Genomic DNA, 14,300 nt, shown 5'->3' on the forward strand with positions numbered 1-14,300 from the left:
GTGTTCATCAGGAAAAGATCAATGTCTAGTTTCTGATCATCACAGTGTAGCTGAAATAAGCTGATTCTGTATCAGTCTTGATAGCTTCTCACCCAAGTCAGTGTTACCACATTAGCACTGTTGTGTGATTGCTCCTTAAGGGCACACATAACAACTATACAACCCCAGGAGTCATTGTGGTGTGTTGTAAAGAGCACTGGACTTCAGTTAATAGTCCTGCTTCCTCTACTTACTGCTGTGTGATTTTAACAGCTTATTTATCTCATTGAAGCTGGGGCCTCAGTTTCTTCCTTTGTAAGGTGAGAATAGATATATTTATCTTGAAGGGCTGCTATAATTATTAAATAAGGACTTATAGAGGGGCACTTAAAATCTAAAATGTTGCATGGTGAACAAACGCACTGCGTAGTCTAAGGTCATTTAATAAATTTTGAAGTGTACAAAGGGCTGTTATACAGTGGATGTTGACTACCCTTTGTGTGTAGAGTAGGTTAAGCAAGATAAAATAATTAAAAATTAAAGGATGTAGATTAGAATAGTGAAGAAATTCCAGATTTAATTATTAAGTGATGGAATTAGGTTATTCAAAGAAGCTGTAGCATTTCCCGCCGTAGAATTATTTTTTACAAAAGCACACCTGTTTCCATTTAAATTCTTTCTTCAATGACTTTACAAATATCTGTATAAAAGTGCAAAAGAATTCATTTTGGCAGAGTCAATTTATCTAGAGCTGCATCTTTCCAATTTGATAGCCACTAGCCATATGTAGCTCTTGAGCACTTGAAATATGACTGATATGAATTGAAATGTGCTGTAAGTGTAAAACACACACTGGGTCTCAAAGCTTAGTACAAAAAGAGAACGCAACATATTTCATAATTTTTAATATGATTGTATGTTGAAACAATACTTTGGATATATTAGATCGCATAAAATATATTAAAATGTTACCTGTTTTTACTTTTTAACGTGGTTACCAGAAAATTTTCAATTTTATATATGGTTCACAATATATTTCTATTGGATAGTGCTGATCTAAATCCTTATCGAATGGTTCCAGGCAAGCTCACTTAAATTTAGATCTGTTACATGCATATACTGAGGTCGAGATTGCTAACAATGTTAAGAATGTCAGGAGTCATTCCTTTAGTCATATTTGGAAATATACAAATTATTTTTGACCCATGGTCAAATTAGCTTGTTGCAGAATTGTGGCACCCTGAAAATAACATCCAACTTTTAGAAGATAGTATGAAGAATCCTATCACAAGAACAACTAGTAATGAAATGAATAAGTAAGTGCTTTCCAGGAAAATCCTTTTAAAAAAATTCTAGGCCCAAACATCTTAAGAAACTAGTAATAGTGGTAATAGGAAAAGGAGTAACAGTAGTAGTCCTAATGCCAGGTAGGAAGTTGGTTTCATTTGTGTTTCTCCAGTTTTGATCAGAAAATTAACTACCACTTTCCATACTACTAGTGCTCCTTTTAAAAAGGAAATAAAATGATAAAATATAGGCATGTAGTTAAATATTGTATTAAGGGCACTAAACATAGAAATAGATTATTATTAAATCTTTTACATTTTTCCTCAGAAATTAGAAATGAAAAGGTACAAGTGAAAATGGACACTACCAGTTAACTCTAGACAAAGCAGCGCCTCCAAACAGCCAAGATAACTCTGGGTCAGGTGACTTGCAGGAACATTCTGTGCTAGTGTGTCTGAGCAGTCAGATAATCTATTTCAAATCAGCACCTACTTTCTAATTTCTTTCTACTCTGCCTTATGAGTTGATTTGTAGGCAAGTACAAGCATACCTCAGAGATACTGTGGGTTTGGTTCCAGACCATGGTAATAAAAGAAGCATTGCAATAAAGTGAGTCATAATCTAAAACAAACATTTTGAGTTTAATATCCTTGGAATCTATAGTTAGAATGCATATAAAATACATTTGTATTTTTTAACCCATGATTTTTCTATTTGGGATTTTTAATACACCCATTTTATCGATATTTAAATTATGGAAAATGGGGCCACAGTTATCCTAGATGTGAACTAACTTTTGCATTATTGCTCTTATAATTTTAAATATATTTTTATGTTGTTACTTCTGTGCTATTTAATCAGTGTTCTGATTTTAGTTGCTGAAATGTCAGCTTTGATGACATTTAAATATTTTTAGTCTTTGAAGGCAGGGTCCCCAGCAACTCTTTTTTTTCATTTTGAGGGTGGGTATGTGACAGTGACTAGACCAGGAACATGTTCAGCCACATACCAAGCAGTAATGTGCTAGATCTAATGGAAGGTAGTTAAGCGCATTCATGTCTACTTTCAGTATAACAACTGTGGCATATGGCAAATGGTGGGTTTGGAGGCTGAAACACAATGCAGTTACATTAATAGGGCAAAATAAAAAGATAAACTGAAAACAGGAAAAAAGACCAGTTTTCAGTGGCAAACACTAAATCTCTGTTACTTCTTGACTCCAGTGTCAGAGCATTGAGTTAAAAGCAGCTTTTATATCAGAATAGAAAGAAATGGAAAGAGAGAACCTGTGGTGAAAACAGAAGATATTAAAAGGGTGGCTTCTAATAAAATGAGAAGCTAGAGACAAACATAAAAATAAGTAATGAAATTCCTAAGCTTTTCATAGCATCAGGAGATAGAACATTCTTAAAGGGAGAGAAAAACTGCAAGTATCTGATTTATGTTGTCTGGCTTTAGCCTGGCCCTCCAGCACACTTGTCAGAAGCCTTCTGTGTAGTTATGACTTCCCAGCACAAAACCCATACCTGATGCACACCTCTCCTCCCATGCAGGACCTTTCCAACCACTTTAGGAGCTGTTGACCATCTTGCATGTACCTCCAATCTCTTCCTATACAGTGAACACTGAGCCACCTTACCCCTCAGCCCCATAGTGCTCTCCATACAAGTCCTTTCACATCCATTTTCTCATTTGAATCTTATCACTGCCCTCTGAAGTAGATGTAGTAGACTCTGCAGGTCCTACATCACCTACTGCCTTCCCCATTTCATTTGCAGTAAGAAAGGCATTTATACAGGTTAGTCATGGGCTGGCATGTAGCACTGATAGAAGCAGGGCCAGCACCAAGTTTCCCAGCTCCAGATCCTGTGGGCTTTTCATCACTTCCACTTACAAACGCAGAGTGTTCCCTCTAAAACAACAGCAAAAACAGACAATCAAACCTTCTTTGACCCATCTGTTCCTTTCCTACTGCAGATTCTTCTGATCCGATCATGTCTAAACCCAGCATCATGGAGTTGGAGAGGCCAGGGCTCAGACCTACCCCTTGTGATAGCTGTGCGGTCTTGAACTCATTTCTAAGCCCACTTCCTCATCTGTAAAGTACCTACCTCACAAGATTGTTGGGACAGTATATGACAGTGACCACACTAAGTACTTAGCACAGCGAGAGACATGATAAATTTTAATTTATTACTATATAATTATCTCCTGCATGCTGACCTCAAACCTGACATCTCCACAGAACTTCATCTTGCCCAGAATGCTAGTGGTCTTTCTTGGCTGAATCCTATAGCCTTTTCTCTGCCTTCTCTAACTACTCATGCCCTAATTCCTTCTATTCCATTTCTTAATGTTGTGTTATTCATTTTTCCTTTGCTGGTAGCTTCTCTTTTGTCTAATTTACTGATTTGCTTTCTTCATTCTATCTGCCCTTATGTAAGTTTTCTGTGGTTCCCTCGGTAGTCATTGCTCTGTTGGCAAGACTAAGTGGAATTAAAACTAAATCAGAGAGGACATGATGTTATCTCTTTTGCTTTGAGCAGTGTATCCTTGGCCTTTATTCTCTTTACCTGCCCCCCTCTACCTACAAATATAAAAATGTCAAATTGGATTTTATTCATCCAAACAGGTAAAATTCCAGTACTGTTAACACAGGAGGGCTTTAATTATCTTGTTCCATGTAGACACAGCGAACTGTTTTCATATGATGATGATCACAGTGATGTTCGTAACAGTTTTATCTTCCAAATAGTGTTATAGCACTTACACAGTTGTTTCACCTACATTATTTGAATTTGTTCTTCGATATAATACTTTAGATAGTGTCCTGAATTACCCAGCACATTTTATAAATGATGTAAAAAAAAAAACCTTCTGACTTGACCCTGGGAGTAGTATCTTTTCTGTTTAACCATACCTTATTTTTTTGTCCCCTATTCCATATAATTTCTCTGATGTGTGTCTATAATTGCTAGATTTTAGGTAAGATAGTATATTATTACCCAATTTAGGGAAAACTAAGAAAAAGGGGTAAACTTCAAAACAGCAAATTGAGTTACTTAATGGCAGATTAAGAAAGAATTATAAATTTCAAAACTTGATTATAAAAGTTTGAGGAGGTGTTTATTTGTGCTATTTACATTTTTTATTAATAAGAGCTGACTCTATAATGTATATAGATTTCAGCTGGCAAAAAACATGGAAAAGTTATAGTGTCAAAGATTTTAAAGGGTAAAAAGTTAGGCTTAGTATAAATGGGGGATTTCATCTCTTTAGTTAGAGAAATCTTCATGTTACCATAGATCATATCCATTCATTCATCATTCACTCTGATTGTCTTTTGTTCCTACCTAACGAAGCATTTTGTGTGTTTGTTTTGCAGATCTAAAGCGGGAAGCCAGTATCTGTCATATGCTGAAACATCCCCACATTGTAGAGTTATTGGAAACATACAGCTCAGATGGAATGCTTTACATGGTTTTTGAATTGTGAGTGCACATTTCATTTTCTTAAGGGTTAAAGTTTTAAGCAACGTTGGTTTTGAATAACACTAATGCTTTCTTCTAAAATTTAACAGTAGTTATGGACTCATCTATTTACAAAGACCTAAAACAATAAGAATAAAAGGATCATCTCATCTTTTAAAGTTCACAGAGGCTAAGGAAGCAAAAATTAGTCATATTTAGTTACCCTCATGTTTTTAGCATACTTCAGGGAAGAGCCTCTAAAATGAAAGAGTTCAGAGAGACAGGAGGCCCCAAAATAGAAAATTCTGATCATAGGAGCCTTCAGAGTATTCATGAAGATGGGTGGGATGGTGGTGGAGGCCTCCATGTAGCAAGCCTCTTAGCAACTAAAAACAGGTAATAACAGACTTAACTTCCTCTTTTGATATAATCACCATATTGGCTAATAAAGGAAATTCTTTTTGTAAAGATTTTTATTTATTTTTAGAGAGAAGGGAAAAGAGGGAGAGAAACATCAATGTGTGGTTGCCTCTCGCGCACCTGCTATGGGGAAACTGGCCTGCAACCCAGGCAGGTACCCTAGGCTGGCAACCGAACCGGCCCCCCTCAGCCCATAGGCCAGCACTCAATCCATTGAGGCACACCAGCCAGGGCAGAAATTCTATAGATAATAGTGTATCTTGATTTCAGTAAGCCACCTGACATATTTCTCACAGAATAATTGTCAGTAAGGTGGAAAAATGTGAGCTAAGGATAGGGCAACTGGGTAATTTTATAGCTGATTAGATGATTGTGTCCAGAGATTGTATCCTTTATGGGATGCCATCCTATTAGGTTCAAATTTTAACCAGTGACTTTGATTAGGGTCTCTTACAAGGTAGTAATCAAGGCTTTGGCCAGGGCTGAAGTCATTTTAAGACTGCACTGGGGATGGATCTGCTTCCAAGCTCACTCACGTCATTGTTGGCAGCAGGCTATTGGACTGAAGACCTTAATTCTTCATGAGTTACTGGCCTGAGGCCAGCCTAGGTTCCTTGTACCTCGGTTCCTCCATGGAGCAGCTCACAACATGGCAGCTGGCTTCATCAGAACAATCAAGCAAGAGGGCAAGAGTACGAACAAGACTGAAGGCAATCTTGCAACCTAATCTCAGAAATCCTACACCTACACGTTTTGCCATATTCAGTTAGTTAGAAATAAGTCATTAAATCCAGTCCACACACAAGGGGAGGGGATTACACAAGGGTGTGAATACCAGGAGGTGGTGATCACTGGGAACTGTGTCAAAAGCTACTCCCACAGAAGGCTAGCTAATACACTGAATATCCAGATCAAAATTTTATATTTTACCAGTTTGCAGCAAAGGAACTGAAACAAAGAAGATAAAATTTAAGACCAGTTGATATAAAATTATTCACTCAAATATATAAGTGCAAGCTCACTGTGAATTTGTTTGTAACTTCTTAGGTGAAAAAGATGTAAATGTTGTAGTTAGTTGTTGCAACAGAGCTTTAAAAGCCCTCAATGGAACCTTTGGCTACACTAATTACAAATATATAGTGTTCAGAACAAAACCACACTCCCGCAGTATTGGATACTGCTCATTCTCCTGGCATGTTCATAGTAAGCAGAACACTGGCATGCTTTGAGAAAGGGGTAACCAGATTGGGAAAGAGCCTAGAAATTGTGTCATAGAGTCACAGCCTTCAAAATCTTTGCTGGCAAACCTACTAAAAAAATTTTGAGAACTATGTACCTTCTTACATATTTTTAAGTTGATACATAAAAACTTTTATTATGAGGTTATAATTTTCAATGTCTCATATTTTTATATATTTTTCCTTCAAAACTGTAGAGCTGCACCTTTATCTCATTCACTTTATGTCTGCTATGTGACCTAAATGGCAAAACTAGTCATCATTGTCAAAGCCAGTGAGCCAAATCAGACTCACTTTCTATCAGAAAAAAAAAATCCAACTTTGTTTTTCAAATAAACTTAAAGTGTTAATAGACATCCCTGTGGCAATCATGTTACTATTGATTTCTTTTTTTATTATATTTTTTATATTACCATTTAACCCTTTTATACCCACCTCCCCCCTGCAATCGCCACACTGTTGTCCATGTCCATGAGTCCTTTCTCCTTTTAGCTCGATCCCTCCTTCTAATTCTAAAATAGATCAGGCTTTGCCATGAATATATCGTTTGGATGAAATAAGATGGTTCTTCCCTTTCTTTCCCAAGTTTTCTGTTTTGCTGTCACATTTCTCTCCTTTCCTTGGGAGATTTACATTCCCCAGTTGTCTCTTTGAAGCTAGGGAGCTTCTCAGGAGAGGTGAGTGGTTTGTCATTTGCGATGGTTTCCTGTGAGTGGAGATGTAAAAGGAAAATCAGCAGGCCACAGACTTGTTTTCAGATAGACCAAATTATGGGAAATGAAGATATGGAAATTTATTGCCTTACAATTATCATAATCCCTTGGAAGGACTTTGGGTATTCCCACAGATACTCTAGTCCCAGTTTGAAGACCAGCAGCATGGAAGAGCTAGTGAAAAGGTTGGGAGGCTTTAGTTAGCCAAGAATCTATTGGTTTTATTTTTCTGCTAAAGGAGTCCTCGCAGCAGAAGCCCATGGTAGAACATAATGGATATCCTCAGTTATTTGAAAGAAGGTCATCAGTAAGAGGATTATATGTTTGTTCAGCGTGGGATCTGAGTTGTAACTAGAATCAAAAAATGGCAGGTAGATTTCACCTCTAAGCAAAAAAAGCCTCTAATGATTAGATTAACTGCATAAATGAAACGGGCTGTCTCACAGAATACGCATTCCTCACTAGAAATACTCAAGCTGAAACTGGATTTTGGACTAGAGAGGACCTCTAACATCTCTTCTAATTTTAAGATATTACAATTTTTTAATTAATTTTTCTGGTTAAATTTTATTCTTTATTCAAGAAATATGTTTCTGTCCAAATTTTTATTCACTGAGAAAGCTAAAAAAAAAATAGGTTTCATCACATACTATAAAATAACAAGCATAGAAAGCAAAATTTAAAATTTTGCTTAAATTTTACCCTGTTTGCTATTTGTTTCAAAAGGACCTAAGTACAGTAGAGAGAAAATGGTTTTTGGTCTCATAAAACTTGGTTTAGTATCCCAACTATGTCACTTTTACTAATTATATGACTTTGGCCAAGTCTTTTTAGCTTTCTCTGAGCCTCAATTTTCTTTTTTTATATATATTTTATTGATTATGCTATTACAGTTGTCCTGATTTATCCCCCTTTCCCCCCTCCACTCAGCACCCTCCACTCCCCTCAGGCAGTCCCCCCACCATTATTCATGTCCATGGGTCATGCATGTAAGTTCTTTGGCTACTCCATTTCCTATACTGTACTTTACCCCATGGCTATTTTGTAACTACCTATTTGTACTTCTCAATCCCCTCACCTCTTCACCCATTCCCCTACACCTCCCTACTGTCAGGCAGCCATCAAAATGCTCTCCATATCCATGATTCTATCTCTGTTCTTCTTGTTTCCTTAGTTTGTTTTTTAGAGTCAGTTGTTGATATGTATTTTTGCCATTTTATTGTTTATACTTTTGATCTTCTTTCCCTTAAATAAGTCCCTTCAACATTTCATATAATAATGGTTTGGTGATGATGAACTCCTTTAGTTTTTTCTTGTCTGGGAAGCTGTTTATATGCCCTTGGATTCTACATGATAGCTTTATTGGGTAGAGCAATCTTGGCTGTAGGTACTTCCCTGCTTTTCATGACTTTGAATGTGTCTTGCCAATCCCTCTAGGCTGCAGTTTCTTTAGAGAAATCAGCAGGCAGTCTTACTGGAACTACCTTGTAGGTAACTACATGCTTTTCTCTTGGTGCTTTTAAGATTCTCTCTTTATCTTTAACCTTTGGCATTTTCAGTATGATGTGTATTGGAGTGGTCCTCTTTGCATCCATCTTGTTTGAGACTCTCCGTGCTTCCTAGACGTGCATGTCCATTTCCTTCACCAAATTAGGGAAGTTTTCTTTCATTATTTTTTTCAAATAGATTTCCCAATTCTTGCTCTTTCTCTTCTCCTTCTGGCACCCCTATGATGCAAATGTTGGAGTGCTTGAAGTTGTTTCAGAGGCTCCTTACACTCTCCTCATTTTTCTGGATTGTTTTTTCTTGTTGTTGTTCTGATTGGTCGTTTTTTGCTTCCTTATGTTCCAAATCATTGATTTGGTTCTCACCTTCATCCATTCTACTGCTGTTTCCCTGTAAATTATTCTTTATTTCACTCAGTGAACCCTTCGTTTCTGACTGAATCTTTTTTATGCTGTTGAGTTCCTCGCTAAATTCATTCAGCATCCTTATAACCAGTGTTTTGAACTCTGCGTATGATAGATTGCATATCTCCATTTCATCCATCTCTTTCTCTGGAGTTTTGATCTGTTCTTTCATTCGAGACATGTTTCTTTGTCTCCTCCTCTTGACAGCCTTGCTGTGTTTGCTTCTATGTATTGGGTAGAGCTGCTTTGATTCCATGTCTTGGTAGTGTGGCCTAATGTAGAGGGTGTCCTGGAGGGTCCAGTGGCACAGCCTCCCCTATTATCCAAGCTGGGTACTCTAGGTACGCCCTTCGTGTGGGCCGAGTACACCCTCCTCTTGTAGTTGAGCCTTGGTTGCTATAGGCAGATCAATGGGAGGGATTTACCCAGGGCAATCAGCTGCAAGGATTGGCTGTGACCACTTACCACCAGCCTCCACCCTCTGTGGAGAATTAGCTGTGTGGGGGCAGGGTGGTGGTGCTATGCTGTGGTCTGTAGTTGACCACTGGGTGCACTGGCCCTGGGGTTTCCCTGGAGGTGCAGGCCAAGGTCAGCCCTCACCTGTGTTTTGCCTCGGCCCACCCTGCCTGAGTTATAAATTAATCTGAGATGACTGCTACTTGTGCTGGGCTTGGAGATTTGCAGGTGAAGCCTAGCTGTGAATCTAGACTGGCTGCTGCTAGTGCCAGATGTGGGGCTCACTGAGACCAGTGGTTGCTTGTTTGAGAGGATTTAGGAATTTGTGAAGCTTGAGCCAAGACTAGCCATTCATATGTAAAAGCAGCTTGGGTGGGCCTGTAAGTTGGGTGGGGTGGAGTCTCTGGGGATCTCCAAGGCATGTCAAACAGTGTTAGCCGGGTTGATGGAGGTCTCAGATATGGCACCAGCTTGCCAGCTCTGTTGGAGGGGACAGTTTAGAAAAGGGACAGTGATCTCTGCTCACCTTGATGCCAGACACTTCAGTTCCTCCATGTGTACCACTGCTGCCTTTCAAGCTGCTACCCCAGTGCTGGAGCTCAGAGGGAGTGAGTCTCAATAGGTGAGTTTCTGTGTGAATTCTTTAGGAGGAACTGCTTGGGGCTCCAAAAGTTTCTTCTACCAACTCAATCTCTGCTGCTTTTTGGAGCTAGAAGTTTTTGGGACTTACCTTCCTGGCACTGGCACCCTGGGCTGAGGGTCCCGATGTGGGATTAGGATTCCTCGACCCTGAGATATCTCTCCTGAATTTTTACCCACTGTATGTGGGTGAGGGATCAGCCCATTCTGCATCAGTGCCCCTCTTACCATTCTGGATGGATGTGGTTTGTTTTAACTACATAGTTGTCAGACTTCTATTCAACTCGATTTCTAACTGTTATGTGTGATGGTTATTCTATATTTTAGTTGTAATTTTGATGTGGTTGTGTGAAGAGGTGAGCCATGTCTGCCTATGCCACCATCTTGACTGGAATTCTCGAGCCTCAGTTTTCTTACCTTTAAAATCTTCATAATATTATGAGAATTAGATGAGAAAACTGTGTGAATTTACTTTTTATAAAATGGTAAAGTGCTCTACAGCTCGAAGATACTGTTTTCAATAGATTGCACAGGTTAGTTTTACTTTCTCAGTGTTAAATCTGTATTAGATTATTTATATAGCTCATTTTATATGATTCAGTTATGATTGAAATAATTCATCAATGGCTATATATTGAAATGAGACCTCATTAAAATTGCATGTTTACTAGTCACCTAATTCTAGTGTTAATCCGTATCACTAGAAATCCATATGCATTTCTGTTTGGAAATTTTTGAGCCTTTTGGGGGAATTTTTAAATAAAAAGAACACTATAATCAACCTCAGTGAACCTGTCACTCAACTTCAACTATTGTCAACATTTTGCCATTCTTTCCTACCTATCCATTACTGTTGTCTTTTTTATCCTGGAGATTTCTAAAGTAGCATGATTTCAACTATAAATTGTCTCGTTTGTATTTCTGACAGTTAAGAACTTTTTTAAATGACCATAATATTATTATCATACCTAGCAAAATCAGTAATAATGTCTGAATATCATATATTCAACTGATGTTCAGTTTTCCTTGATTGAACATGAATTTTAAAGGACGTATTTCTAAATTTAGAATTGTTTTTATTAACTCTGGGGATCTGGAAATAGATTATAAATTCACTGTTAAAATTACTTTGTTATTTCTCAAAAGGGTCAGAAAAAATAGAAATAGAAATATTTTTGTATTTTTTTTATAAATTCTCCCCAGTTTTTTGCATTCTCTTTGATTTTCTGGGTTTAAAACAGACAGACAAACGAATCAAAACTATCAATTACTGTAAGATTTAAGGTCCTGTGGGTCAAAGAGCAAAGCAGTAGGTTCGTGTGTACCTCCACCTACTGGCTAGGTAAGAGATTGCTTATCTAGCTGCATATAGACGAAGCTTCTCCATAATTAGTTCCATATTTGTGGCAATAGAATAGAATTACCCCAGTACTCAGGAACTCATTGCTCAGTTATGCATAATCTGGATCCTTTCCACAGTTTTATGACATGACACCCATGCAAAGTGGACAAGGAAAGGGGAAGCTAATGAAATAAATTCAGTTGACTTTGCTGATTTGTTGGCTACGTGGAAACAGCTCTGATCTATTTGATGGCGAAAAGGCTAACCTAAAGAATATACTTGGGTTATCAGCGAGTTTCTTAATAAAGTATCCATATCTGTCTTTGCTACAGACTATCTATAACCAGCTCTCCCTTGTTTTTCCTAAACTGAAGTCATAAAGTTATTCATGTTGCCTATCATGTTAGAAAATTCTTAGAACAAGTTGACACCCATTATATTACAAATGATTTTATCAGTTTAAAGCATACTCAAATACAGAGACTCACAGAACTAGAATTTTAGGCCTAGAAAAGTTTAGAGCAGTAGATTTCAAAATTTAGCATTGGGAAATGCTGAGTAGCTAGCGCTTATTAAACAAGCATGTACCCAGTCCCCACCCTTAAATATTCACTTTCAACAAATGTGGGTTCCAAAGCAGGAGGTAAAGAGGTGATAACCTTTAAAGTAGGGGTAATACTATTTAGAGACTATGTTGTCATTTTCCCCAACACTCACATATGTGTTGGAAATCTACATATGTTTGCACTATATCCATTGCTTTGGGATTGCACTTAAATTTGGACTTGTCTATAGCAATTTGCTTAAATAGATTTTAAAATGTAGGTTCAATTTTGAAGACAGGGCTGTGCTGAGTTACTGCCCCCTCCCCCAATTAAATGTTTATTTCTAAGTAACACATCTGAACTTGTCTTTAGAAGTGTCTGATACTTGAGTTAAGCTGTAAATCTTAAATCGGCTGGCCAAGGAATTTTAATTACCTTATTACAGAATGATTACATATACCATGCGGGGAGTTTTATAGTAATTAAATATGGATTTATAGCACATCTGACATGAAAACAGTAGTTTGTATCTTTCAAAATAATATTAGCAGTTGGTTTTTTTAGCTCACAACAGAGATAAATAGACTGAAGGTACTTTATTTTATTTAATTTTCTTTTGTTCTGGAGTTTATGCTTGGGGTTGTGAGTATTTGTGGAAGTCATTTTTACTGATAGAGTAGAATTGGTTAGTACTTACCAGCAAACCTGCCACATAGGGGAAAATATTTGTTTCATATCATGCGAGAAAAATCTAGGGTAGCATTTTAATTTATACGAAGGTCTGTACCTATTTTCATAACCTAGTCTGATCTATTTTGGTTTTTTATTTTTATGTTTAGTGATATAAATTGCTATTCGTTCACTTAGTACATATTTATTGAATGCCTGCTTAAGTGCTGAGTAATAGGAAATAGTTGGGAAATACCATTTGATCTTTGTAAACATTAGAAACTTGATACTTAAGGTAATTCAATAAGATAGGAGATAGGAAAGGACCTAGGTGGGTACCTGTGTAGGCCTTTGATAAATACTAGTGGAAAGGAAAAAACTTCTGTATCATTATAAACATTTTAAAACAAAACATTTCCCTTGACTAGCTTTACCACTATATAAAATGCTTAGTAGCATTTTAGTTTTAAGAACTATGTGTCCAGAGTCCCCAAGATCACCCCTAGCTTTCATCAAACACTAAGAGGACTCAGAGGACTCAGCATAAAGTCATAGTCACAGCTACAATTTATTACAGCTAAAGGATATTAAAAAAAATCAGCAAAAGGAAAAGGTGCATGGGTTGACATTTAAGGACAACCAGGCACCAGCTCCAAGGGTTTTCTGGCCAGCAACCAGTGTGACAACACATGAACTGTTGCCAACTAGGAATGCTCATTAGAGACTCAACACCCAGGGTGTTTATTGGGACCTTGTCATGTGGGCACCCTCTCTTTGCCTGGTGCATACCAAATTCCAGACTCCCAGAAAGAAAGCAGGTGTTCAGGATAAATCATATTGCTTGTACAAATAGTTTAGACACAGCAAGCCACTCTTTTCACTTAGAAGAGGAGGAAATTATCCTAATTCCCAGGCACTAATCAAGAGTCAACCTTGAAAGTAGAGCTTTCAAGCTTTTCAAAAAATAGTAGTTTAGGCCTGCTATGTTAACTGTTCTGCACAAACTAAAATAGAGGTAAATAGAAGAAGCGTTTTGAGTTGATAAACTACTGAATTTGCAAGCAAAATGTAATTACCTATACCAAAAATAATTGCAGAGTTTGAGTTTTTTAGCTTTTAACTATAATTACTGTATCATTTTGACATCTATTTAAAAAATATTAGGTGTCCTAATTTTTGTATACAACAAATCCTAAATTGAGATGTTACAGTATAGAAAAGATTTTAAGCTTTGAATGCTACATTTGAAAACAAACTACATTCTGATGCTTACTGTCTTAGAAATGTATTTGAAGTTGTCACTCTGGTAATTTTTGTGTATATGAAAGCTAATCTTCGACCAGAAATATAATTTTAAATAAATTTATATACTCATAAAATAGGAAGAAAATTCAGTTATCTTTCTGCTATTTAAAAGAAGTAATTTGTTAATATAAAAATAAAAATTATAAGCAGTTTTTAGTCTTGACAACCTTTACAACACACACACTTTATACAGACTTAGAAATTATGGAAAATCATAATGACAAAAGAAATACCTTGCAAAATAATAAAAATAAAAATAAATACTGGCAAAAGTTAATCACAGTGAACTTTTAAGAACATTTCCTTCTACTTACACTTATTATCACA

At 36.9% G+C, this 14,300-nt stretch overlaps 1 protein-coding gene across 6 annotated transcripts in view; it reads left to right on the forward strand.

Annotated features, from left to right (window-relative positions):
• CASK (calcium/calmodulin dependent serine protein kinase) overlaps window positions 1-14,300 on the forward strand; it is a 387,224-nt gene that overhangs the window by 152,546 nt on the left and 220,378 nt on the right. For all 6 annotated transcript variants that reach the window (XM_054566530.1, XM_054566532.1, XM_054566531.1 and 3 more), the window contains exon 3: window positions 4,652-4,757. In XM_054566530.1, coding sequence (XP_054422505.1) covers window positions 4,652-4,757 — 106 coding nt within the window. The remainder of the gene's footprint in view (window positions 1-4,651; window positions 4,758-14,300) is intronic.

Source organism: Pteronotus mesoamericanus, unplaced genomic scaffold (genome assembly GCF_021234165.1).
Source record: "Pteronotus mesoamericanus isolate MK-2021 breed Mesoamerican mustached bat unplaced genomic scaffold, CSHL_Meso_final contig_173, whole genome shotgun sequence".
NCBI classification, from domain to species: domain Eukaryota; kingdom Metazoa; phylum Chordata; class Mammalia; order Chiroptera; family Mormoopidae; genus Pteronotus; species Pteronotus mesoamericanus.